The 27,453-nt window shown below is 41.2% G+C and overlaps 1 protein-coding gene across 3 annotated transcripts in view; it reads right to left on the bottom strand.

Annotated features, from left to right (window-relative positions):
• Nucleotides 1-1,396: 1,396 nt before the first annotated feature.
• Nucleotides 1,397-27,453, bottom strand: part of GAB1 (GRB2 associated binding protein 1) — a 116,180-nt gene continuing 90,123 nt past the window's right edge. For 2 of the 3 annotated variants that reach the window (XM_068279535.1, XM_068279542.1), the window contains exons 5-11: nucleotides 26,734-26,819; nucleotides 26,335-26,638; nucleotides 10,609-10,698; nucleotides 10,161-10,248; nucleotides 8,185-8,305; nucleotides 4,800-4,922; nucleotides 1,397-2,266 (exon numbers count right to left, since the gene is read on the bottom strand). In XM_068279535.1, the coding sequence (XP_068135636.1) occupies nucleotides 2,108-2,266; nucleotides 4,800-4,922; nucleotides 8,185-8,305; nucleotides 10,161-10,248; nucleotides 10,609-10,698; nucleotides 26,335-26,638; nucleotides 26,734-26,819 (971 nt within the window). In that variant the 3' untranslated portion in view covers nucleotides 1,397-2,107. The remainder of the gene's footprint in view (nucleotides 2,267-4,799; nucleotides 4,923-8,184; nucleotides 8,306-10,160; nucleotides 10,249-10,608; nucleotides 10,699-26,334; nucleotides 26,639-26,733; nucleotides 26,820-27,453) is intronic. The other variant, XM_068279549.1, reaches the window with a different exon arrangement.

Genomic DNA, 27,453 nt, shown 5'->3' with positions numbered 1-27,453 from the left:
GCACATGTGTGAGATCTGAGAGCCAGAGAAGGAGGTAAATAGAATACAAAAGTGGGCCAAACGGGTGAAAGAGGCGTGTTTTATGGGCTCATCGCGATCTATTCTTTCATACCGCTCTGATAAACAGGGAAACAGGGAGAGTTGACCAATCCAACCAGTAAATAGTCTATATACTGTTATATACTGGGTACCACATACAGTACAGCACCAGTATCTGTTCATACATAGCACCAGTATATAATTAAAAAAAAAATTATGTGGTGTGCTTAGGAAGAGGGGTAGCCATAGGGTGATTATATCCCAAACTCTATATTTTAACTGGGAAAAGTTATCTTTTCCGCCGGAAAATACGGTACTCCTTCCTGTAGCTTAATAACGGAAAATATAGCTCAGGCAAGAGGAGACTGAATAGCAAGCAATTTGCTGACAGACTAGATGTTTTTCATAAAGACTATGAAAAGAAAATTAAATTCTTGAAATTTCACTTTAAAATGTGCTGCAACGTGATGGCAATAAATTGACTTCTCAGTTCACTTCTCCTTATAATAATTTTTCTACATGCCACTCAGACTCTTCAATGACAAATGATAATTGCAGGACAGGCTTGAAAAGATTGACTATATGATTTTCCATTCGTTCCAGTGGGATTTTAGTGCGATCGTGTTTTTTTTTTTTTCAGACTTAACAAAAATAATCATCTCTATCTCAGGTGAATTGCAAAAAAAAAAAAAAAAAAATCACTTAGCACTGTGCTTGGGATGAGATTTTTTTGCACTTCTAATGACTTTCACTCAAATGCAAGAAAAAAAAATGCAGTATGTACTACAATTGGTTTTGAGAATAAAAAAAATTGACTTGCCTTAATGCTGGATCCACACCATACAATTTTTGGGCAGATTTACCTGCCAGATCGATTATTTCCAGCATGTCCGATCTGTGATTTTCTGATCGATTTCTGTTTTTCTATGGAAATCGATCAGAAAATCGCACAACAAAAACCGATCCTCAGATCAGACATGCTGGGAAATAATCGATCGATTTCCATAGAAAAACAGAAATCGATCAGAAAATCACAGATCGGACATGCTGGAAATAATCGATCTGGCAGGTAAATCTGCCAAAAAATTGTGTGGTGTGGATCCAGCATAATTGAAAAGAATCATAGTGATTTCCATTTTCTTAATGGAGCATTACCGGTCAAACGCATCCGTTCCAAAAATCATAATGGAATGCATACAGTGGAAAAGGGTCCTACAGAACACTACAAATATATTCGCATGGTATGTTGATTCTCTAATTCGTTCAACCTGCATTTTAGGTTTTGTGGCCCTTTAATTAGAAACAATTTTAAAAAAATTAATTTACAATTTAAGAAAGAAATACAATTACATTCAAATACATAGATTTTGATTAATGATTTATCAAGGCAACAAGGTTGTATAAAAAAAATAAAACCATAAGCAAATGGTTCTGCAGTTTCGGTGACCATGGCAGAAATCAATGTTCAACATTTTTGAAAAAAAAACAAAAACAAAAAAACACAAAAGGCTGATAACATCTGAAATCTAAAACAAACTGTCACACATATAACATATGAACATAAAATAAAAGGAAGCATAAAAGTCACAATCAGAGAATACACTAATTACAGTTTGTCTTTTGGTGACAGATGGCCATTGTTATGCTACCATGCACTGCAATGCACTAATGACCAATCTACCTCCTTAAAATGTCATAGCTTTTAAAGTCGTATTAGTTTGTAAAGTAAAACTTGGGTGTTAGCTATGTTAACAGCAAAACCGGTGGTAAGAACAAGAACCATTGTTTGAACAACAAAAAGTGCATAAAACATTGTAATACTACAAAACATGGCTAAATGTGTTAAACAAATGGTCCTTGTTGATTTTTACATTATAGAGTATATACATTCTCATATTCATGATATAGAATCCGCAGTGCACAAAAGTCTCTGTCTCATTGAGTAATCTGTAAAAGTTCCTAGAGATGCAAGTTCCATACCCAAACGAGTGAAAACACAAAGTACTGTCGTTCCGTTTCAAACATGGTTTGTTTGTCAAGAAGGAAGAAGATGGTTTCTGCTCAACCCTCACTTGAGGCTCTTGGTTGGGGTTTCAGATTCTGTTGACTGTCTTTCATCAGTCCATGCTTTTCTTGTATTTGTCAGAGCAAGGGTTTTTTCCTTATCAACTACAACGTAATCCACTTTTTCTTCTGCTGCACTGCTTCCAGAACCACTGCTCTTCTTCTGTGGAGTAAAAAGAAGCAGTTACTATCAAGAGTCTGCTTAAAAGATAAACCACATTTTTTATATAATAAAAAAAAAAAAAAAATTTTTTAATAATTTTCAAAATTTCAAACTATTATACTGGAGCGATTGAGATTAGCAAAATCGCAAACACAAGACATGCAACATTTTTTTAGCGTTAGCGTTTATGCAATGTTAAGTATATAAACGCTGGCGTAATCGCTCATAAATCGCTAAACAGAGCGATTCTGCTAGAGTTTTTAAATTACTGCACACTGTATAAAAATTAAAATGACCAATCAGAATTAAAAACGCTAATCGCAAATCGCTACACAATTGCTGGCAAAACGCTTAGGCTTTTCTAAAACGCTACAATAAAAATCACCAGAAACCGCTCATAAAATCAGTTACAAAACGCTCATTAAAAACGCAATCAATTGAGATTAGCGATAGCGCTTTGTAGTGGGTTCCAGACCTTAGGCCATGTTCATAAACTGCAGATGCACTTTCTGCAGCAACCTTGTATGCAGTTTACTATTCATTGTGTTTTCCCAGTGGCAGTTTATCATTTTAATATAGCAGAACAGCTATTTCAATAGTGGAATTCACCGTTCTAAAAAGGACTTTTCACCGGAATTCTTTAGTGGTTTTCTAAGGGAAACATTACTAAAGATGCCATTTAGGCCCGGTCCACAGAGTTAAAAAGTCGACCGTACGGGGAACGGATACTGTACAAACGTAACGGATGCGAGCGGATCCAATGTTAACCTATGGAACCATTCACATGCTTCCATTTGTATGGATCCGTTGCGTATGTTCTGATGAACGGAATGCAACTTTGCTACAGCACCATTTTTTCTGGACCGCTGAACCCAGTGGACCAGGATCGGAAGATGAAGCCCTGCATAGGAAGGGTGGGGGGCAGCAATGACAGTATGGAACGTTTCTTCACACTAGTGAAAAAACGGACCGTTTGGAGGGCAAAATCAACTGGGGGTCGAGGAGTGGGGGGATGCGAACTGGGCTCTACCTGAGCATGGGTGGTGAGGGTGCTGCAGCCTTGCGAGTGGGTGAGGGAGGGTTAAGTCTTACCCAGGCATCTACTTTATTGCAGCCGGGCGGTAGAGTGTTTCTTACAGGCTTCCGTCTTCATCCACGTCATGTGGCTACATGCGTCATGTGACTATAGTCACATGATGTGTGTCGTCACATGATGCGGAAGAAGATTGAAGCCTGAAAGAAACCCTCTCTACCGCCCGGCTGCAATAAAGAAGATGCCTGGGTACGTTTTTAACCCTCCCTCACCTGCTGGCGTGGCAAACTGATCCGATCGACTGGTGATCAGAACATGCCAGTGTGGACCAAGCCATATGGATCCGGTGAAGTGGAAATCGGATCTACTTTACCGGATCAGTTTGGCTTAAAATGCCAATGTGAACCAAACCTAATTAATGTATGGACCAGGATAAAATAAAGAGGACCATCTTTTGTTATTTTTGGGTTCAGAGAATGTCTATCAAGAGGATTTGACAGAACTGTCTATTTGGGGGGTGAAAGCCAGTTTAGGGTAAATCTTAATTTGGAAGCCAAAGCCCTTATTCAAGTCATGTTTCTCCTAGGAGATAATTTTTAAAATAACTTTTCAGAACTCTACATTTAAAAAAATTACTAAAGACATATCGTGTGTTTTTTTTGTTTGTTTTTTTTTTTACACATTTTCATTAAAAATTGCGGTGTCCTGAAATAGTAAACAATTTCCCCAAAAAACAGATGAGATACAGACCTGGACAAGGTGTCATTTTAAAGCTCTTTTTGTTGGTTGGGCTTTAATTTGGTATGTGACATGACAAAGGGATTCAATTTTACAAGAAGAAAACTTTGGTTTCAGCAGTTCACCCCAAAAACAACATAGTATTTGTCAATATGCTACAACTAAAATCTTTACATGTTTTAATTAACCCAATTGTTTGATGACCTCTGCAATCATCTTTTCGCCTTCTGGTAGAGTGTAAAGCTGAATACTCACCTGCCGACACAGGAAGATGCATCCCAGCGACGTCCCCCGACAAGGAGTTTTCCCAATCAATCTTCCGGCCAGCCGGTACAAATGAAGTCACGTGACAGCACACGACAGCTCGAACGAGAGTTCAAACGATTGCGACACTTTGCGCAGGAGTCGTCAGGTATCTTAAAGATCTGATCCGCTGTAACAGTCATTATCACTGTGCGACGCCAAACATAGTTCACGCAATCGTGCACCTGTACCCACGCCGCAAGATCGCAGAAACGGTCGCTCAAAAAAGGCAGGTCATCGGAAAAAAATTGCTAGCAGTCACGTAGTGGGTAGTTAAAGGACAACTGAAATAAGAAGAATATGGGGGCTGCCATATTTATTTACTTTTAATGAATAAGAGTACCAGATGAGTAGGTTCCATTCCACAATGTTTTTAAATCACATTTACCTGACAACAACAAACAAGCACATTCAGTATGTACAACATTTTTTTAAATCTGTACAGCTGTTTTATCTTACTTTTCTAGGAGGTGTTGATTTGCCTGGGTCCAAATCTAGGTCTAAATATTCCACTTGCTTGTCTCCTTTAGGCTTCACCATGGGGCTGTTCCCTCCATCAAGGCTGTTGCTCTCAAACAAACCCTGGAATTATGAAAATAGTGATCACATCATTACTTATAAGCAGAGCAATGATGAAAAAAAATAAAAAAAAAATAACAAAATGCTACAATATGTGTCAATGTAAATTGGAGGAAAATGAGAGCGCAAGGAAAAAACTCATTTACAGGCCTCACAGTCAATACACCTAAAAATTGCAGAACTGACAATTTACAAATGCCAACTAAAAATATATTCATTTGGGGACGATTTCTGAGAATACCTTTTTTATGTATTATATAGCTCTACTTTATGTACTAATTGAGGACTAGACTAAATCTTCAAAACAAGAATAACTTGTGTAGGTCTCATGCACTGATCATATTTAATGTATGTAGTATACTTGGAAAGCAGAGTTTAGTGACTCGCAGATTAGGGTTTTTAGACTTGATCATGACCATTAAGTTGGTCTAAGTACATTTCCCCCCAGTTTAGAGTGTACCGGAGACTGGGGACTAAAGGAAAAAAAAAAAAAATTAAAAAAAATGTATACATACCTGGGGCTTCCCCCAGCCCCCTGCAGGCTGTTCGCTACCTCACCATCCTCCCAAGCTGCCTGGATCCTCCGCTAGTTGGCCTAGTAATTTCCTCAGTAGTAATGAGCAGGCGCAGAATGTTTATGGCAACGGGAGCATGAAGGGTATGTGCGGCTTATGCGCAGTACACCCTGACTGGAGGAATGACTGGGCAGACTAGCGGAGGTTATAGGTGGTCCAGGAGGGTGGCGAGGGAAAAAACAGCCTAAAGCAGTGATGGTTAACCTTGGCACTCCAGCTGTGAGAAAACTACAAATCCTATCATGCCTCTATCATGGGCAGCACGGTGGCATAGTGGTTAGCGCTCTTGCCTTGCAATGCTGGGTCTCCGGTTTGAATCCCAGCCAGATCAACATCTGCAAGGAGTTTGTATGTTCTACCCGTGTCTGCGTGGGTTTCCTCTGGGCACTCTGGTTTCCTCCCACATCCCAAAAACATACAGATAAGGTAATTGGCTTCCCCCTAAATTGGTCCTAGACTATGAGGATGAGGTCCTACCAAGAGGATGTGACCAACAGAAAGAATTATTGTGGAGGGAGGCAGGGTGGATTAGGCGATTGGGTGCCATGGGTCCAGCGGGCTGAATAGAGTGTGACTTGAGCTTTTGTATTTAAACATTATTTTGTATATTGATTGAGGTACACATTTTGATCTGCTGTACACTTTTGTATAGTATGTGTTATTACCTTGAACTGTATTGATGTATGTTTTTTATTTTCCTTGTTTTACAGACGACAGTGTGAGTGAAGTTAGTTCTCTTCTATCTGCAACCGGATAATCTTTTACTTGGCTGAGGCATGTGAGCATGTAAGTGGCTGTGTTTACATTATTGCTATGGGACGGGGCTGTGTTTTACCGCTGCCCATAGCAGCTTTTCTTAAGTCTATTACACGCCCCCTTGCCTCATAAGCCGAGGCTAGTTACTCCCTATTGGCCGGCACAGGGATGCATATGATTGGCTCTTATAGCTGATCACGTGACTGACGTTACGTGACCGGCAGAGGTGTCTAGCTGCTGTTTGTACAGCAGCGATTAGGAGAGTGTGATGCAGTCCTGTGCTAGTCGTTATGGAAAGGTGAAGCTGGTGGTTTCCGGATGGGACTAGAAACCGGATTGGTGAGTTTGAATAAATTGCATTTCATTGGAGCGTTTTGAAAGTATATAGTCTCCCATCAGATCCGACTTTTCTCCTCTGGCACACCTTACAGTTACCTGCCCTGAGGGGTGGGGTTAAGAGTATTCAATGGTGTTGGGTTTTGTGATGTTATGCATTTGACACTTTGGCAACTTGAGAAAGGCCACAGAGGCCGAAACTGCAGGCTGTCGCTGCCTGTCATGTTATGTCATTTGACACAGTAAAGTTTAAGAGCTTATAATGCATTCTTCTGTGTGGTGCTGATCCTTCAAGTTGATGTTGCAAGAGGACCCCGAGGTACAAGGGTGAGGATCTGGGCACACACTAAAAACTGGGCCTGGTGTGTGTGCTCTTGGACACACGTTTCCATTCATTTAAAACAGGCATGTCTAAAGTCTGGGCCAATGGGCCAAATGTGGCCCGCCAAGCCTTTTCTGGTGGCCCCCAAAGCTCTCTACGGTTATTAATTCCATAAGGCCCGCAGGCCATATCTGTGGTGCCTCCCCTTTGGCTCACCTGTAGGTTATCAGCCACCACTGTAGCAGTAACACCCACTGATTAACAGTTGCCACTGTGCTACCTGCAGATTGTGTATGGGTTATTTCCCATGGAAAGATCTTATTTGACAGAATGTAACAGGTATAGTGTACCTAACAGCAATCAACAAAAATGGTGTTTAATTTCACTAAATTTGACCCCCTAGCACTCTCGAGAATGGCCATATAGCCCTTGGCCTAAAAAGTATGGACACCCCTGATATAAAGCAAGTAGTTTGCTTAAAATTTAATGGGGTCAACTCAGATTGGGCATTGTATCATACCATCAACTAGGCTTTTGTTTATTTAAAAACGTTTTGACTTTTTTCATATTCCAAAACGTACGTTGTTTTGTAAGTTACAGGAATAAGTCACATAGCTTTAAAGATGTGGACTGTGCGTTATCCACAGCTCCACAGCCAACAGAAACACCTCTACTAACAATAAGTTAAAGGGCTCTGCCAGGAAGAAATTGTCCTCCTGTGCTTGTGAAGACTCCGTACGGCACATGTGCGCATAAAGTCTTCTGAGGGTACCAGAAGGAATATTTGACCAGTTGGTCAAATACATGCAACAGAGATTACAGTGCTGGAACAAAGACACCAAGCGAGGACCAAGAAGGTTCTATAGGATCCAGAGCCTTCCCTCTCCATGGGTAAGTATCTGACTATCTTTCTCTCGCTTCACTTCTACTTTAAATGATTACACTAGCAAAGCATGTGTCTTAATTCATTGTAGACACAACCCAGTACCAACCTCATCTCTAACAGTGAAAAAAACTGAAAACTCAAGAGGTTTAAGACTGCAGAAACTGCTAGTCAAACATTTTCTAAGGTAGCCCAAAGACGATAGCTTGTCATTCTTAACCTATGGGCCACATCCTGAGTAACCATGGACCTTTATAGATTAAGTCACATACACTATACACACCACCAGCTACAATCACAATATAGATGTAACCAATAATAAGAATCCCAAACTAGTCTAATTATTTTTAAGATGTGATCCATCAAACAAGAGAAAAATGATGAGGTACATACTGGGCCATCAGACAGGCTAGGATTCATTGGTACGTAGTTCTCTTCACTGTCCTGAGAGTCGCTGCTGGAAGCCGTACTATGGACTGAATCCGGCCTGGAAGGCATAGGGAACCTGGAGGAACTAATTAGACCGTTAATTTGCAAACCATCTGTTTTAGAATGCATACTTATACAGAAAAGACACTGAGAAATGTGGTATTTGAAGTTTTAAATGAGCATTTACTAAACTTTTTTTTTTACTCAAATAAAGCCAAAAGATCCAAACCACAAAACACAAAGAAAAGGTTGTTTAGAAATCAATTTTAGTACAGTTCAAAATGACTCCCTTACTTTAAGATGATCTTAGTCTTAATATTCAAATACCAAGGGCACCTTCTAGAGCACTTTACAAAGTATAAAGTAATGTCCCTAACTGGCACCTTAGTCTAAAGTCATTGGTGGGGGTGGGGAATATAAGTGAGCCAATTAAAGAAAAACCACAATGACAAATGGTAGCATGTAATAAATTTAGGGATAATTAAAAAAAATTTTTTTTTTTAAAGTGGTGTACCTGATGGAAAAAAAGTGCCCCAAACAGGTGCTTACCTCAGTAGATGGAAGCCTCTAGATAATTCAGAGATTCCCCTCGTTCCCGACCAGTCCAGCTCTGAGACCCCGGAACCCACATGACCAGGGCTTTCTCCATGAATGTGTGCGACCACACTATGCAGGTGCAAGATACCTTGTATCTGCGCAGTAGCCTGGAGCCAACGGGGCTCTGCTTTCTCCACTGAAAAAAAACGAGGCTCCATTCTACTGCCTCGGCATACAGTGCAGTGCGACACATTCAAGGACAAGATAATGGACACCAACTTCCAGAGGGTGCAGCACTGGATCAGTGGTCTCGAGTAGGACGTAGAAAGCCTCTGGAGGATCCAAACGCTTCCCTCTACCGATGTAAGTCATTTCTTCTCTAAACCTTACAGGTTTGCATAAAGTATTCTGACTTCGGCATCAAAACTCACTTCTGATATCTACATACTGCTGCATATATGTATGTAACCATGCTGTCCCAGTGATGCTTAGCCTGGGCTACAATGTCAATGCTCTGCTCCAGAAAAGAAAAAAAAAGAAAAAAAATGGTTTTAGGAGATCAGGTAATGCTCCAACTCACTTCACAGAGAAGAGAAAAAAAATCTCAATCTCAGTGATTCACCTTGTCAGCAGTAAAAATACCAGCATCTCGGATAAAAGCAAGCTACCTTTTCATTAAGTTATATTCATAAAAGTTCCTCTAACATTTAGGTTTTGGGATTGAGTGTTCAAAAGAAACACACAAACACAGAGGGAGAGAACATACAAACTCAATGAAGATAATGTCCTAGCCCAGATTCAATGTGACAAAAAGTGTTACCTACGTGGGAGGTGGATTCTGCCAAACATCCACAGCCCATGCATGCTCCCTTTTGGCTGTGTCATGGCCTCTGATAAGGATTTTAATTAAGTCTGAAACCCCAAACCCAATTACTGAAAATAACATTTTTTACAACAGTGTGGCCCCACACTGCTACTTAAATATTGATTTGTGTATACAGCTCACTGTATTCTACACTGACAGCGTAGAGCAGGAGTACTCATTCAGCACTCCCGTTTGCCACCTGTGTGACCTGACCCAGACAGACAGGAAAAATGTTGTGCCACGTGATGTCATACTGGGTGTTTGGTTTTAGTCCAGGACACATTTCAGAACATATTTACCCAATGCCTGTCCTGCCATGTCCTAACAGCTACTGTTCACACATTATATTCTGTTGTCTCTTCTAATAGGAACTACACTTTAGGTGTTAGAAATGGAAGAAAGCCCTACTTTCCGGACTTCTAACAACATTCGGGAGTCTACTCATTAAACGATTGACTATTTCACATATTAATTTGAAACATCAATTTTTACAGAATAATACTGCCTACAACATACTAGAGATAAACTATAAACTTACTCTCTTGTGAAACTTCTTGTTACAGGAGAACGTACAGGCAATTCCACCCACTCTGGAACAGGCGTGATTTGCAAAGGTGCTGGCCTTGCTGCACAAAAAAATTAAAACATGCTATTGATAAACAGTCATAATAATCAAATCACACAACCAGTAAACCAGAATAAAAGGAGAACATAGGTCTACCTCGCAAAAGCCTCATATATAGTATAACAGGTTTAAATAAAAATATGTGAAAGTACATAGCACTGGACAAACAAATTGAAAATGATAAATATATTCACTATGGCGAATGTAGCCTGAACATTAAATATATTACGATCAATTAATGAGTATACAGCTTTTGAATGCATTAGGGGCACCAAATACTACAGCGCTGTTACCTCAGCATCACTATGGCAGTGTGCACAATAGTTGTAAACAGGACAGCGTGGACAGCTAAAATACATACCCTTTCTTCTTCTGGGAAATTCACCTATGGTTTGGGAATCTGTTCTCTCTAAACCATGGGGTTTATTTCTTATAATTTTAGGACTTTGACCTGATTGGTAAAAAGAAGACTTTCTTAAGATCATTTTCTGTAATAAAAAATAGGCAATCACAAAAAAAAGGAATTCTGCATGGAAAGCAGCGGAGTCCAGCACAGCAGGGTTAATTTGATCAGCAAAAGCAACCCTGTCCAGAATAGTTTTACAGCTGAGCTGCATTCATGCTGAAAGTGAAAGCACCCAACTAAAGAAAAAGGCTGCATGCCAAAAGCTTGCCTGAAGCCAGCAGACCACCAGAATTAAAATCGCTTTAATTCTTCACTTTCATGTCAAGCAGTAAACGGCTATGTATACAGTACTCACCTCTTTCAGCATATCACTACTACGTCTTTACAGCATAATTCCTCCCACAGCCAGCCAACTCTTGTTAGCAACTGGCATGCCCGGGGAAGTGCCACGGTTAATTCCCACAGGGTTTGAAAAAGGAATCTTGCTATTGCCTTTGCGTTCCTAATTTATTTTATACACTAGCAACAGGAGGACATAGTTGTAAGGCAAGATAGAAGACCAAGGTGGGAAAATCTCTCTGCCACACGTGTCCATATAGTTAGGTGAAGGGAGGACTGATTAGTGTCCCATCTACACTGAAATTCCAGTAAACTTTTACAGCACTTTAAAAAAGTGAACTGAAAGCAGATTTTTTTTATTATTTTATTACAAAGCCATCTTAAAACTGCCCCCTTAGCCTCGGAAAAGCCTACCCCCCCCCCCACCCACCCGCTACCCAGGACCTAGCCCCACCTTATCCCATCCTGCAGGCATCAGGGGCAGAGAATCTGGCCCCACCTTATGCCATCGTGCAGGCATCAGGAGCGGAGCGAACGCAAAAGGTGAGGCTTTGTTTATGATCAAGGTCACCAATCGCTCCGCACTATAAGTAGTGCTTTTAAGTAGAAGGTAAGCCATTTGTCTACCTTCTTGTGCAAAATAGAGGACAGTGGGGTGGTTCTCAGTGTAGTGCTCGGTGTAGACAGTCCCAGCTTCTCATAACCTTTGGTTTCTTAATTATATGTTGATTATAGTGCCTGACCTCTGGACTGTTTGCAAGACTGTAGTGAGGGGGGATATGGAGGCTGCCTTTTTTTTTTCCTTTTAAGCAATACCACTTGCCTTGCTAACATGCTGATCGTTGTCCATATACCTTTAGCCATAGACCCTGAAGAAGCATGCAGCAGATCAGATATTTGTCAAATCTGACAAGATTTGCTGCATACTTATTTCTGGCGATATTGAGGCCGTATTCACAGTGAGACGTTGCAGAGCTGCGTTATAAACTCTTATAACGCAGCTTACCGCACTGCAATGCTAATTCTATGGGATGCTCAGTGAGACATTAGCGTCGCATTGTATTGTGTTGCGTTATGGGAACGTGACCACTAAACGCACATATTACCAGGTACTGAAGAGCATACTTTTCATTGCCTGTATGTTTTCCTGTACCTACTGTTTGCAACGGTAATGCAGCATTAATGTGCATTACCACCTTTTTTGTGTGTTGTGACTATAACGTCGCAGTACAACACAACGCCCCACTGTGTATGAGGCTTCAGACACTTCAGCAGCTAATCAGCAGGGCTGCCAGGCAACGGACTATGGCCTCAATTCACTAAGCTTATCTCCTGGTTTTAATAACATTTCTAGAGTTATCACCATGGAGATGAGGCATGTAGTGTTCAGGAAACATTTTATCTCAGTCAAACCTAGAGAGTTAACTCTTCAATCCTTAAAATAACTCCAGAATTCTAAAGTTAAAGACAGGAGGTAAATTAAGGAATGAAGAGAGAAGATAACTCTCACACTGGGCCATATGCAATTCTCTTTTTCACCTGAGTTTTCACCTAGGAGATAATTTTTTATCTTTGATTTTAAATAACTTTCCAGCACTTTTCAATTAAAACAGTACCAAAAAGTAGGTGAAAAAGTACTAATAAAATTATTTTGAGTATTTTCTTGGTTTCTGGTGGGTTAAAGGGCATTTTATTGACAAGTTTAAAAATATCACCTAGGAGAAAACTCAGGAGAAAAAAATATGAATTGCATATGGGCCACTGTGTGGTGGCAAGTTTTCTCTTGCTTTATCTCCAGCATGATCTTAGTGAATTGAGGCCATTGTTTAAAGAGACACTGAAACGAGAATAATTCTCGCTTCAGAGCTCATAGTTAGCAGGGGCATGTGTGCCCCCGCTAAAACGCCGACATCCCGCGGCTAAACAGGGGTCCCTTCCCCCCCCCAACCCCCCCCGCAAAATCAACTACCAAATTGGTCATAGATTTTGCTGCTCCTAGAGGCAGGGCTAATGGCCGCAGCCCTGCCTCCAGCCGCGTCTATCAGCAGCGCATCGCCGCCTCTCCCCCGCCCCTCTCAGCGAAGGAAGACTGAGAGGGGCGGGGGAGAGGCGGAGATACGCGCGTGGGGCAGGGCTGCGTGCATTAGCCCTGCCTCAAACAGGAAGAGATCCTCGGCTGCACGGAGGGGATTTCGGGGGGTAAGGGACCCCCGTTTAGCCGCGGGATAGCGGCGTTTTAGCAGGGGCACACATGCCCCTGCTAACTATGAGCTCTGAAGCGAGATTTATTCTCGCTTCAGAGTCTCTTTAAAAGGAAAAATATGGCTGCCTCCAAATTCTTCTTACTTCAGTTGTCCATTAAAGTCCATTAATCCGAATAATGGACACAACCCATGTAGGGTTGCAAGTTTGTGATCCAGAGTCTAATGTCATGGGCTTATATTTGATGTAGAACAGCTCATTTTAATTTTTTATTTGGAGATCAAATAAAGTGACTGAGCCATACAGGTAAAAGTATATGAAAGAAATGGGTGAAAATGTATTGCTTCTTGAACAGGAATTATTTCTAATAATTAAAAAATGAAATCCAAAAAAGAATGGGGGCAGGACGACTGACCAATCCCATGCATCCCATTATACAAAGATAGATTTACCCAAGCATGTACAGATTTGCCTACCTTAATTTAAACCTACCAAAATGTTCATGACAAAGTCAGACACTATAGCACAATTATCCATGCATTTAAATAATTGGTATGAACATCCATCATGTATCAGTACGGAAATTATCCTGTAGGGGTACAATGCAACAGCAGCAATACAGATTACAGAGAGCTGCTGTCATTGCCACAAAAAGGCTATTGGAATATAAACAAATTAAAGGACAACTGAACTGAGAGGGCTATGGAGACTGCTATATCAATTTCCTTTTAAACAATGCACATTGCATTGGCTGTCCTGCTGATCCTCTACCTCTAATACTTTTAGCCATGGACAATGAACAAGCATGCAGATCAGGTGCTCTGACTGAAGTCTGACTAGATTAGCCGAATGCTTGTTTCAGGTGTGTAATTCAGACACTACTGAAGCCAAAGAGATCAGCAGGACAGCCAGGCAACTGGTATTGTTTAAAAGGAAATGAATAAGACAGACTCCATATGCCTCAGTTCAGATGTCCTTCAAAGTGAGGAAGTACATTCCCCTTAAAGTGAACCTAAAGTCACTTAAAAAAAAACGAGATTAACTCACCTGGGGCTTCCCTCAGCCCCCTGCAGACGATCGGTGCCCTCGCAGCTCCGCTCCGATGTCCCAGGACCCGCCGGCGAGCACTTCCGGTTTGGCCGTCACCGGCCGACAGGGATGGGAACGCGAGTGATTGTTCGCGTTCCCAGCCTGTATATCGCCCCCTATGCTGCTATTGCGGCCAGGAGGTCACAATAGCAGCATAGGGGGCGATATACAGGCTGGGAACGCGAACAATCACTCGCGTTCCCATCCCTGTCGGCCGGTGATGACGGCCAAACCGGAAGTGCTCGCCGGCGGGTCCAGAGGCATCGGAGCGGAGCTGCGAGGGCACCGATCGTCTGCAGGGGGCTGAGGGAAGCCCCAGGTGAGTTAATCTCGTTTTTTTTAAGTGACTTTAGGTTCACTTTAAGTGGTTACCTACAACATCCTGAGTAAAGTCAACTGATTCTGCACAAAGATGAGACTTGACACCAGGCAATATTCCAAAACAAAATCATACACCTCCAGAACGATACTATTTGTAATAAAAATATGTATTTAAATAAGATTTAAATGCGTTAAAATATAATCTTAAAAAGGGGATAAGATCAGCAATGCAAGAATATTTTAACATGCTAGCATGTTACGTTCTGTATGTACAGTAGTAATAATTACTCTACACACACTTCTTATGAACTAGCTAGTGTGTGCTTTAATCATGGTTTTAAACTATTCCCACAGTTTCTCCAATTGTATTTTGTCGCTCTACATTTCTTATCATCCCTCTGTACAGGAGACCAGATTACTGATAAAGGTAGCCATACACTTAGATTTGCAGCAGATTCGACCATCAGATTCCTGTCAGATTTCTGTCAAGTCAAATTTATCTGATATGTGCCACACACTAGGAACAGATTTCTAACAGATTTCAGAATAAAATCTATTGGAAATCAATCTAAATGCATTATTGGACCATTAGATGCAATGCAACTCTATGAGCCATCGATCTGCTGCCAGCAGCAAATCAACCTAGAGTTTCCATCCAGTCAGATCGATCCGACCTCAAAATCAATCGATCGCCTGATTCGATTGAATAGATTTCCGATTGATCTATGCAAAAGAATCAATCGATCACTGGCTGAAATATATAAATTAATTTGGCAAGGCCAAGCTTGTATTTCAAAACAGGAGGAAAATCAATTAGGAAAGTAAACTGCACTATTCGTCAAAGCTTCATAGATTATAAATGCATAGGTCAAGTGCCCACTGTTTTAGCTCTAATAAACAGCTATTAACCTCCCTAGCGTTCTGGAGTAGCTGTGCTCGTCCAGAGATGCTAGAGGGCACCGCTCAGGCCCCGCTGGGCCGATTTGAATATTTTTTTTTTTTTTTAAACACGCAGCAAGCACTAGGCTAGCTACATGATATAAAAAAAATTCAGGCGAAAAAAAACCCTCCTGCGGCCACAAGGCCGCGGGAATCAGAACGCCCAGCAGGTTAAAATTAAAATGCATCGGTTTTAAAAATGACAGACAAGTCGGTTATTGGTGAAACATGATGATGGTGTCTTTACTTCTTGTAAAGTGCACGTTTAATGTTAAAGTTATATAAAAGGCCTTTTATATTAAACCTAGCACACCTAAACTAAAACATGATGGTTTGAGTAGGTAGCAGTGGTATTTACACACCGCTAACTTCCCGTGTCTTATATTCTTATTTCCACTTTCAGGGGTTGATCTCTGAAGTTTGCAGAGCAGCCATGTCAGTGTGACAAAATCTTGTTCAGTCAACTCCCAACAAAAACAAATTCAGCGTTCCTGTGTTACCAGAATGGTTTGTCAAGTCAGATAAGAGACTGTATTCAACTGGCTCATATGCAAACAGATAAAATTGCTTTACTAATTCTTGCAATGCAAAAAGATAAATACATTAACTTAGTAGTATATATACACTGATTTTTATCTCATGGCACGTCAGTACAGCTATGCTTTAAAACTTGAATATTCTGCTCATGCCTTTCTTCACACCTCCTCCGACATGCATGCTCTCTCGCCTAAGGACGGTACAAGCTATAGAGTCCAGTGCTGCGCTTTGCTGCACCACTTTTAAAATCTAAGCACACATCTTATTGCACAGATCATTACCATTTTGTATTTCTTAAATCTAAAATATGAACGTAAACATTAAAAGCATTCTGTATGAAATATACCAAAGTGGGAAAAGATCTCCCTTGCTATACTTAAATTTGCACCAACTACAAATGACTTACATTCACATTAACTCTATAAGAATAAAGCTTGGAAATTCTATTTTTTTTAGCAACTACATAGATGTGGTAAAGGGAAATCAAAAGCAATCAAATTTCGATGATTATTAGTATTCCAACAGGATGTAACAATAATAAAAAAAATTAAAAAAATACGGTATATATAAAAACAAAATAAAAAAGTCACTTTAAAACAGCATTGATTTTATTTTTATTCAAACCAAATTAATCCATATACACAGGTACAAGCGGTTTTGATTATTATTTAGATTTTCACTACTTAAGTTTAATAAGGCAGTAAAATGTAACATTAAATCAAAATAAAAGCAATAAAAGAAAACTAGGGGGGAAAAATTCCCTGTAAGCTACAACAGAAGGCTCATTTTTGGACGTTTCAAAGTTAGAAATGAAATCCAGCTTCCCAATGACACAGTATCTCTGGTCACAGATAAAGGACAGCACAGTTTTCTGTTGGTCAAGCTGAAATCCAATAACTAGTGTTGCTGTTCAAATCCGGGTTTCAGAATTAATAATAATAATAATAATAATAATAATAATAATAATAATAATAATAATAATACCGTCTGCAACACTTCAGGACCATTACTTGTGTATAGAGTCACTAAGCTGCGTTCCACCTCACACTTCACATGTTCCCGATGCGTCTTCCTTCTGGCTTGGAAGGAGGATGCATCAGGGTCTTGTGAAGCACCACATGGAAAGCAGCTTCAGGACTCTCTCTTTACTAGTAATGGTCCTGAAATGCTCTGGACAGCATTATCCGGGTTTTACGAATTAGAGCATGACCAATAAATGGGATCTTCAGATTTTATGCCTAGAGAAATGCATGGCGACCTTTATCTCTGTTTAAAACAACAGTCTCAGCTTGCTATAACCTACATAAGGTACACAGGCTTTATTCAGGGATACTTAAAGAGACACTAACATCAAAAAGTTCCCCTGGGGGGTACTCACCTCAGGAGGGGGAAGCCTCAGGGTCCCAATGAGGCTTCCCACGCCATCCTCTGTCCCACGGGGGTCTCGCTGCAGCTCTCCAAACAGCGGCCCGACAAATCAGTCAGCTTGTTCAATATTTACCTTTCCAGGCTCCAGCGGGGGCGCTGTTGCGGCTTTCAGCTCCGAAGTAGACTGAAATACCCGATCTCGGTCGGGTCCGCTCTGCTGTACAGGCGCCGGAGACTTGCGCCTGCGCAGTAGAGCAGACCCGACGGCGATCGGGTATTTCCTCCTATTTCAACGCCGAGAGCCGACACAGCACCTGCGCAGGGCCTGGGAAGGTAAATATTTACATCACCGCTGTTCGGAGGGCTGCAGCGAGACCCTTTGAGGGACGGAGGACGGTGTGAGAAGCTTCAATGGGACCCTGAGGCTTCCCTCTCCTGAGGGGAGTACCCCCCAGGGGAACTTTTTGAGGTTACAGGTTTTTTTTTTAAACATACTAAAATGGACAGGTCAGAAAAAAAAAAGTCAAGATGAGTATTGGGATTCTATTCCAAAAATGTCCGCGCCTCCATCATTGCGCTTGTTCTGCGCATGTGCGACAGTCATTTTTGCTTACTGCGCATGCGTAGAGTGCACCCAGCAATGGGACCACATTGGAGGTGGCGCACAGCATGGGCCTGCACATCCAGCATTTGGAGGGTGACACCGGGGAGCCGAGCAGTGCGTGGTGACTGCAAGGGACCAGGAATACTTCAGGGGGCTGGAAGAAGCCCCAGGTAAGTAACTTGCCTTTTTTTTTTTTCAATCAAAATTTCATTTAAAGGGAACCTAAACAGAAGGATATGGATGTTTCCTTTTAAACAATACCAGTTGCTTGGCAGTCCTGCTGATCTTTGGCTGCAGTAGTGGCTGAATCACACACCTGAAACAAACATGCAGCTAATCCAGTCTGACTTCAGTCAGAGCACCTGATCTGCATGCTTGTTGAGGGGCTGTGGCTAAAAGTATTAGAGACACAGGATCAGCAGGAGAGTCAGGCAACTGGTATTGTTTTAAAAGGAAAAACTCTACATCCTCAGTTTAGGTTCCCTTTAAGGTAAGAAGATAGTCTATGGTCAGTTAAGGTAAATTAGTTTTAGACACAAATGATGGTCAAAGGGTAATCAAAGGGATCAGGGTTTTTGTTACACAAGGTTTGGAGTCTTGTGTTATTGTTGAGATCACAGGGGATTATGTATTTTGCTTCCACTACTTGTCAATGCCCACATCTCTGGTTTATAGAGTTGATTGATTCTGGCAAGAAGTACCATTGTTACTGGCACAGTAATAAAGTTACTGGTACATATAAAATATTAATCCTAACTATTCCCTCTATACACATCTAAAATAGTACATGGCATGATAAAAAAAAAGTTATAAAAGTTGTGTGTGGCACTAAGTCTGCAATTCTAAATTTAAAAGAAAAAAAAAAATCTAGTCAATGATATTGGAAGAGCAAATCCCGACCAGAGCTTTGCAAATGGTCACTTTTCAGATTTGCAAGGACCTGCACACTTCTTAAAGAGACTCTGAAGCGAGAATAAATCTCGCTTCAGAGCTCATAGTCAGCAGGGGCACGTGTGCCCCTGCTAAACCGCCGCAATAGCCCCGCTAAACGGGGGTCCCTTGACCCCCAGACCCCCCACTGCGACACTTGGTCGCAGACTTGGTCGCTCCTGGAGGCAGGGCTAACGGCTGCAGCTCTGCCTCCAGTCGTGTCTGTCAGCGGCGCATCGCCGCCTCTCCCCCGCCCCTCTCAGTGAAGGAAGACTGAGAGGGGCGGGGGAGAGACGGAGATACGCGCTGACAGACGCGCGTGGGGCAGGGCTGCGGCGGTTAGCCCTGCCCCAACCAGGAAGCGCTCCCCCGCATTATGGAGGGGATTTGGGGGATCAGGGACACTCTTTAAATGGAAGGAATAATCTGCCTATTTTAATTTTAAGAAGGAATCGCTTGTGTTAAAGAGTAAATTTCATAGTTTCAGTTCGGTCATCAGCCCTGTCTTTTGCCCCAATAACAAAAGTTGAAGAAACCTACTGGTTGTTAGATTAATATTTCTAGCAGTTTGCACATGAAGATCCTATGATATTAATCAGCACATTTTTTAAAAACTTTCTTGCAGCAAACCTGGTTTAAGGCTGGTTTCACAGTGTGACGTTAAAGTCCCACGTTACAGCAGCCAGTAACGCAGCCTAACTCACAGCACTGTAAAATCAATGTGCTGTTCACAGTGCACACGATGCAGTACATTGTAACGCAGCACGTTAAAAACAAAGTGCTGCATGCTGTACGTTATACTGGGCTAAGCCACGTTCGACTGTTTGCACATGCTCAGTAATGTTGGAGGAGGAGGTCTCCCCTCCTCTTCCGCGGCCAGCCACATGGCTAATTAATATTCACTGCACTGCAGATACTCGTGGTGGGACTGTAGTGTTGTCCGGATCATGAACGAATCGTTCATTTGATCCGGATCTTTTTTATGAGTCGAATCATCCGGATCATCACAATGAAAGATTCAGTTCCCAGTGGATGTCTGTCTGGAAGAAACCGGAACATACAGAATGTACAGTGCAGGGAAAGTCCTGTCCTGCTAGTCATTTCACCCCCAGTCTGCTTCCCTAGTAAAAGGATTCAAATGATTCGGTTCAAAGATCCGGATCTTTTCAAAGATCTGGATCTTTTCAAAGATCCGATTCAAATGATCCGAATCCTTAAAAAGATCCGGACTTCCTATGACTAACCTGGAGCGGCTGGTTTGAGAGCTGCATAACGCAGCTCAATCTGACGTCCAACTTCACCACCATACGTTGCGTTAGGGGCACGTTATGCGACCATAACGTCTCCTAAAACGCAACGTCTTGGTGTGTAAGTAGCCTAAAGGAAACCAGAGGTGAGAGGAACATGGAGGCTGCCATATGTATTTCCAGTTGCCTTGCAGTCCCTCTAATCCTGCGTCTCTAATACTTTTAGCCATAGACCCTGAACAAGCATGCAGCAGATCAGGCACCGACGACTCAGGATTTAACAGAGTAGCCATACGCTTGTTCCAGAGTCTTGATTCAGACACTACTTCTGCCAGAAAATAAAAAAGTCTGCCAGGCAACTGGCATGGTTTCCAAGGTAATAAATATGGTGGCCTCCATATCCCTCTCACATTGTGAGATCAGGGCAAATAAACTTTCCCAATTTACAAGAAGGTGCCAGGCAAGTCTGACTTTTACCACTTGTTTATAGACAATTTAACCCTTTATAACCCAAGAATAGGTCTTTTTCATCAACTAATACCAGAAAAAGGTCTTAAAAAGTTATTTTTCCATTTCTAAACTAAAGGTGCTTCCATCTCTCCCATACTAGCATTGAATACTAAATACTAGCATTGAATACTAAAAAAAAAAAATAATTACAAAATACCTGAATGAAAGAAAGACTGGACTTCTAGCTTCAGAGCTTCTAGCTTCAGATTCCCCACCCCTACTTTCTTCCTTAAGCCCTGGCGGTCTGATTCTTTCTGGATTTTGGGGTCTAAAAAGCGGTGACATTTTTTTGCAAGCTTTTAGACCCTAAAACCAGGGGGGGGGGGGGGAATCACACTGCAGAGAGATTTGCAGCAGCCCCAACACTTACTCACTCAAGTGCTGCAGTTCTCCCTCCGATGTGACCATGTAGTGAGATCGCCGGCTGTTGCCATGACGACAAACTGATCTTACCTGGGGGGATGAAGAAATTCTGAGCACAGGAGAGAATGGCTGCCAGTGTCTGGATCCCCCGGGAGGTGAGGGAAACCGCCCGCTGCACACTATGCTATGCACAGTCCTGCCAGCGGCTACAATGAGTCGAAAGGGGAAAAAGTTTTATACATATCTGGGGTTCCCTCCAGCCCCCTTGGACCTGATCTCTCCCACGTTGCATTCCTCTGACACCGGCAGCCTCCGCAATCTTTCCCAGTAAAATCTGCAAGTCAGGGCCAGTCGGCCCTGTTGTCTCGCTTCCACAGCTGGGAGTGTTCTGTGCCTGTGCAGAACTCTCCCAGTGATGGGAGCATGGTGGGGCCGCACATGTGCAGTGAGTCCCCGACTCTTGCCGGATTGCGGAGGCTGTGGACAGCGGAGGACAGCAGCGAGGGACTAATCAGCACAAAGGGGCTGGAGGCAGCTCCAGGTATGTATAAAATGTTTATTCCTTAGTCTCCGGTTTCCTTTAATCACATTTATTCCCATTAAAAACTTTTTTCCAATTAAAAAACAAATAATCTGATAAAGGGGAAAACTTAACATCTCAAAAGCTAAAAACTGAATACAAATTCAGTCCAGTGGATGAAAAATGATGTACTTTCATGTATCATTGTTATAGGAAACAACCAGTCGTGCTGTTCAAAATACGCCCTGTCCCAAAGGTAACATTTCAATGTTATACGGTACAGAAAATACCCCCTATCTGCAGTAGAGTGAAGGAGTCTATCCCCACCTTAACATGTACCTGCACATGAAAATCATGACTCCTGTTTGATTCAGTTTACAAGCTTTATACTGTTTTACAGTTCTATACTAACACTCCTGAATAATTCAGTCCAATACTTGGACCACTGAATATTACAGATACGAGTACTTTATAAATCATTTTAGATCTCAAGAGTATAAGCACTATTCCTTTAACTACATATACAAGAACAAACACGGTATTTTGCAAATAAATAAGCCACAAATGTTTGGTCAATTTTATGCCATGTACAAAATTTGCAACAACATAAAAGGCAAAAGCACTAGTGCAATTTACATAGGACATGACAAACGTGGACATTTGGATAGGACAATATGATGTTAATGTTATCAGTTACAGAAAACAAATGCAATTTTCAATCTACCGTTTTCTCTCAAGTATAATGATAGGTTTTAAAGATTTAAATAATTAATATTCTGGATATTTTGGTAAATAATTTTAGTTTGTTGTTTTTTTCATTAATTTGAAATTATGCGCTGAGCTTAGATGCAGTACAATTCTGGCAACACAGTAACATAACAAAAAAGTGGAAATCATTGGAGCATCAGATTGCCAAAATGAAAAACTTTTTTTTTTTTGCTTAAAAATACGTGCCATCACCTAGCAACATAATAAAAACAGAAAAAAAACAACATTTCTTCCAAGCTAACAATCCTAATACCTGGAATTTTCACAATAGACAAAACCGATTTCTAAGCAACAGCAATCCATTATTGCTACTTCAAGGCTGCAGAAACCTTGGTAGTTAAGAGGCATATGTGTGTGCACACGCGCAAGAGTTGCTCTTACCATATAGAACAGTAAATGGTACAGTGTCAATTTACTTAAGTAAACCAAAATGAAAATGGAGCAGATTTATGCATGTATACTTAGATTGCTTAAAAAATGACTATTTGCTAGACAGAATTTCCTGTGAAGGAGCAGCAATCTAGGTCTGCCTGCTGGGAAAAATGTGAAGTATGTGTGCAAGAATGCCAGGTATCAGGTCAGCTTGGAGTGTGGGAAATGACGGTACTTTTAAACCAGTTATACATCAGAGAAAACCGCAGATATAAAGTTGTTATAATCAACAGATGGGTGAAGTGTTATGCCGCTCAATGCTACTGTACATATTTATTGGGCTATTTTACCCCAGTTAAAATGTGTTTAATTGATATGTATAGAATTAAAGGCACATCAATGTGAACGTCTCATGTTAAAGCACCGATTACGAATATAAAAGGTGTTGAAGCGTGTGGTTAGAGCATCACTGGTTGAATAATCTTATACGGGATTCAGAATTCTCCGTATACAGTATTGAAGGCAATCTTTGATGAGACCATAATTCTCTAACTCGCATTTAAAAAATTTACCAGAGCCAAAGCTTTGGTACAAAATCACATACTTACCTGAGAAGAAGGAAGCCTCTGGATCCTAATGAGCCTTCCCATTGCGCCCTCCAGTCCTGCGTTGCCGCTCATGGCCCCGCCAAAGATTTTCTATAATAGCTTGTCAGTAATCTAATTAGGGCCACACTCCTCTTCAAGCACAAGCATGCTGGTATTGCACCTGCGTGACTCCGGTCACACCTGCACAGTAAGCTGGAGCTGCACAAGCGGCTCTGTGCTAATCCAAACATGCGGCCGTGCTCATGCCTAAGCATTCTCCTAAGTATTCTCCTACCTTATCAATAAAATGCTCTTTAAGCCACCAGCATGCAAGAAAATACTCAATATAATTTTAATAGTACCTTTTCACCTACTTAAAATTCTCTCCTAGGAGAAAATGTGATTGGAATAAAGGCCACAGTATATAGACAAAATGATGAGGAGATCAGCATTGTCCTATGGATTTGGATAATTGTTGTGGAAGATATCCCTAATCTAATAACATGCGGTTTTGTTTCTACCCTCTGCAAACTATCCCGCCTAAATATTTTCTGAGGTTGTGGTGAAATCTGAATAATTATTCCTATAGTGCATTCCAGAATAATGGGAAGATGTGTTTGAAACAGAATTAGACCCCTAATTAGAGGTTACAGGTAGAAAAGGTATTTAAACAATAGTGTGTCCAGAAGTAAATGTGCATACTGGCCCTAGGCAAGCAACTACTTTGGGCCCACCCTTGATGGCCGCTGTTTTTTTTTTTTGGAAAAGATCTAGTGGGGGTTAGTGTCAACCAGGCCCCTAGTCTGGCCCTAGGGACGTTAAGATTATTCTTCTTTCCCATAAAAAAAAAGTTATGCAAAATACATAGCATTCAATCTGCTGAATACCTTGCACCCTCCCTCCCCAAATAAAACAAAACAAAAAACAAAAAAAACACATTCTCTTCGTAATCAAAGCCTGATCAGACTGTACACCTTCTTTTGCACAATGTCACTTATACTTCTTTCTGCAGATGTTCAATGAAATAGATTCGAGCTGATGCAGATTTTATGCCAATTACATAAAAATTCATGCAAATTGGAACTGGACCAATAAAATGTAGTAGCTGATTATTTTGATTGGCCAACTTTCAAGCTCCATGAATTTGCATAAAACATACGGTAACATCTTCATCAATTCAAAACTGCATGATTTGCAAATATTCAGCAAAGTAGCATTTTTTTCATGGCAAATGAAAGGCTAAATCATTTTCAGTTAATTTTATACATTGTGAAACCTTTTTGTCTCAATAAAAATGTATAATTGCAATAATATTTGCTTTTCCAGCCCCACATAGTTCTCTTGGCTCATATAGAGTTGCTAAATGGACTTGGAGAACGAAAGCAATTTTTCAGGCTTTGGAATACCGTTTTAGGTTTTATTGCGGTCCATGCCCCATTAAGCAATAGTTAGTTTTTTTTTCAATTCCTGGGTGTAGCCATAGATGACAGACTCTGGGGAATCTTTTGCTTGTGTACAGATAGCAGTAGATAATTTTTTGTTACAAACTCTTATCTACCAAAAGGGGCTACTGTGAGCATTTCAGTTATTAGGATACAAATAAAAACACTTGATTGGGGCAAGTCCAGTGTAACAGAGGATGTTCCAGAACCTCTCTACATCGAGATTGACTGGAAATCCATGAGGTCTCATGTGACCAGGAGTAAGTGTAAGGCTGTCAAGGATAAATCCATTTAACCACTTGAATACCAAGAGTCTCTGGTCCCTTAAGGACCAGAGACTGCCGGGACAAAAACAGGGCTCACCGTTGTCACGCCGCAAGGACCTGTAGCTCTCGCCATTCAAGCCACTCTCCAGTCACTGAAGCCCAATCGCTCTGCTGTCGTTATGATAGCAGATCTCCGTGAACTGGTCAGAAGCAGATATTATTGGCTCCTGACCCTGTGAGCCAATGTAATTGAAATCTACACCCTGAAAGTGATAACAGGTGCCAAACAGGGCGTAGATTTCAATCAGCTAAGTCCAGAAGCATCAAATAAGTTAAGGTGCCCATAAGTATTAGATATCTAGATATCAATGGCCTTACTTGGTCAAGTTTTGAAAGATCAGGTGAAAATTAAGACAAGTTAAAAGCAGTTTTGAAGGTGAAAACTCAATCACCAGATTTACAAACATTGCTTTACTACTAGTACTAGTCTCTTTCAAACCGAGCAGTCCAGCAGTATCAGCTGCCTAGTCACTGATTATCCCTCTACCCTAGAATTAAGGTAAATATTTCCATTCAACAAAGAAATGTGTTATCATAATGCCCAAAGTGTCTTAAAGGGGAACTGAAGAGAGAGGTATATGGAGGCGGACATTGTTTATTTCCTTTTAAGCAATACCAGTTGCCTGGCAGCCCTGCTGATCCTCTGCCTCTAATACTATTAGCCATAGCCCCTGAACAAGCATGCAGCAGATCAGGTGTTTCAGACTTTAAAGTCAGATCTGACAAGATTAGCTGCATGCTTGTTTCTGGTGTTATTCAGATACTACTGCAGAGAAATAGACCAGCAGGGCTGCCAGGCAACTGGTATTGATTAAAAGGAAATAAATATGGCCGCCTCCGTATACCTCTTATTTCAGTTCCCCTTTAATGACCAACCAGTTGCCAACATCTATAGTCAGTCAGATTGTATGTGCCTTTAATTAGAACTGATTGCATCAAATATTGCAGAGAACACAACATTGTCTTACACATTCAAAATACTTATATCCTCTTAGAAAAATTAAGGTGTGGTTAACACCTCATCCATCTGTATTTATGTTGGAATGAAATGTATAATTAGGGTTCCACTTAGTTGTGACTTGATCTTATTTTAAGCCAAAATATCACCAGCAGTCTCCAAGCTTTACAGGAAGCAGGTTAGGTTTTTAGCAGCAGATGGTAGGCTTGCTTAGCAGCGGCAGGAGTAAGCAACAGTTCATTGTGAAACCTCAACGTACCTTTTCTATCTGGTTTGAGATTTCTGTCTACGGGTGGTGGCTCGCAGTCTGTAGAAGGGACCGACCTCCTTGGTGGGGTCTGTGGACTAGGTCTGAAGCCCATATGTGCTGGAGGTGGAACTTGCATTCCAAATGCAGAAAAGTCAAATGTACCTGGAGTCATAGGTACATAATTTGTTTCTTGGATAGGTTCTGTACAGCTATTGGAGTGCTGCCGAGGAGGAGAGTTTGGGTTCATTGGGACATAGTTTTCATCTAATTCTTCAGTTGAGAAACTTCCCACCGTTAACGTGCTTCTGTTTTTCTAAAAGAAACCAAGTATGCATTCAATTCAAATGTAGGTCAGACTGGATATACACAATTGCTTACAGGAATACAGAATGTATTAAAATAACTTACAAAATGACTATGAAAGGCCTCAAGAGAATTTGATCTATCACCAGTAAAAGGACGAGGGACGTCATAGAAATCTTGAGAACTCATTTCTACAAAAGAAAAAATGACAAGTGTAAGAAACATTTAAAACAAAGCTGTAAGGGGGTTAAAAAAAAAAAAAAAAGGGTAGGGGAGGGGGTAGTGGTCAAGTCTCAGGATGATCCAAAGAGGCTTCTGCGATCCTTCTTAACCCCACCACTACTCACTAGGACCCTCCTCCTCTTTGCGGCTGCACTGCGTAAGCACAGCCTGCACAGTAGTGTGGCTGCGCTCGTTTACACATGGGAGCAAAGCCGCAAGTACATTTTAGACAAGCCGTTGTCAAATATGTTCAGAGGGTCCCAACACTGGATCAGTGGTGTTGAGGAGGATGGGGGAAGCCTTTGAATTATTCAGAGGCTTCTCACTAATAATGTAATTCAATTTTGTTTATTCCCTTCAAGTACCCTTTAAGAGAATGTAATCCTCATAACATATGTAATAAAATAACATGGCTGGATGACAAGGTTTCTTCTGTTCTATCCAACAAACGTCTGTTGGATATCTACCAAGCAATTTGATCTTATCACTATGAAGGGGCAATACAATCATCATGATTGGACTTCCATAAGTCAATAACTAGATAGCTCGCCAAGTCAAAGAAACGTCAGATATCTTGGCGAGTTCAGTCAGTGACAAACTAAC

The sequence above is a fragment of the Hyperolius riggenbachi genome, chromosome 1, assembly GCF_040937935.1.
Source record: "Hyperolius riggenbachi isolate aHypRig1 chromosome 1, aHypRig1.pri, whole genome shotgun sequence".
NCBI classification, from domain to species: Eukaryota; Metazoa; Chordata; class Amphibia; order Anura; family Hyperoliidae; genus Hyperolius; species Hyperolius riggenbachi.
Note: the sequence above shows the minus strand (reverse complement) of the source record. Positions and strands in the feature narration are given on the sequence as shown.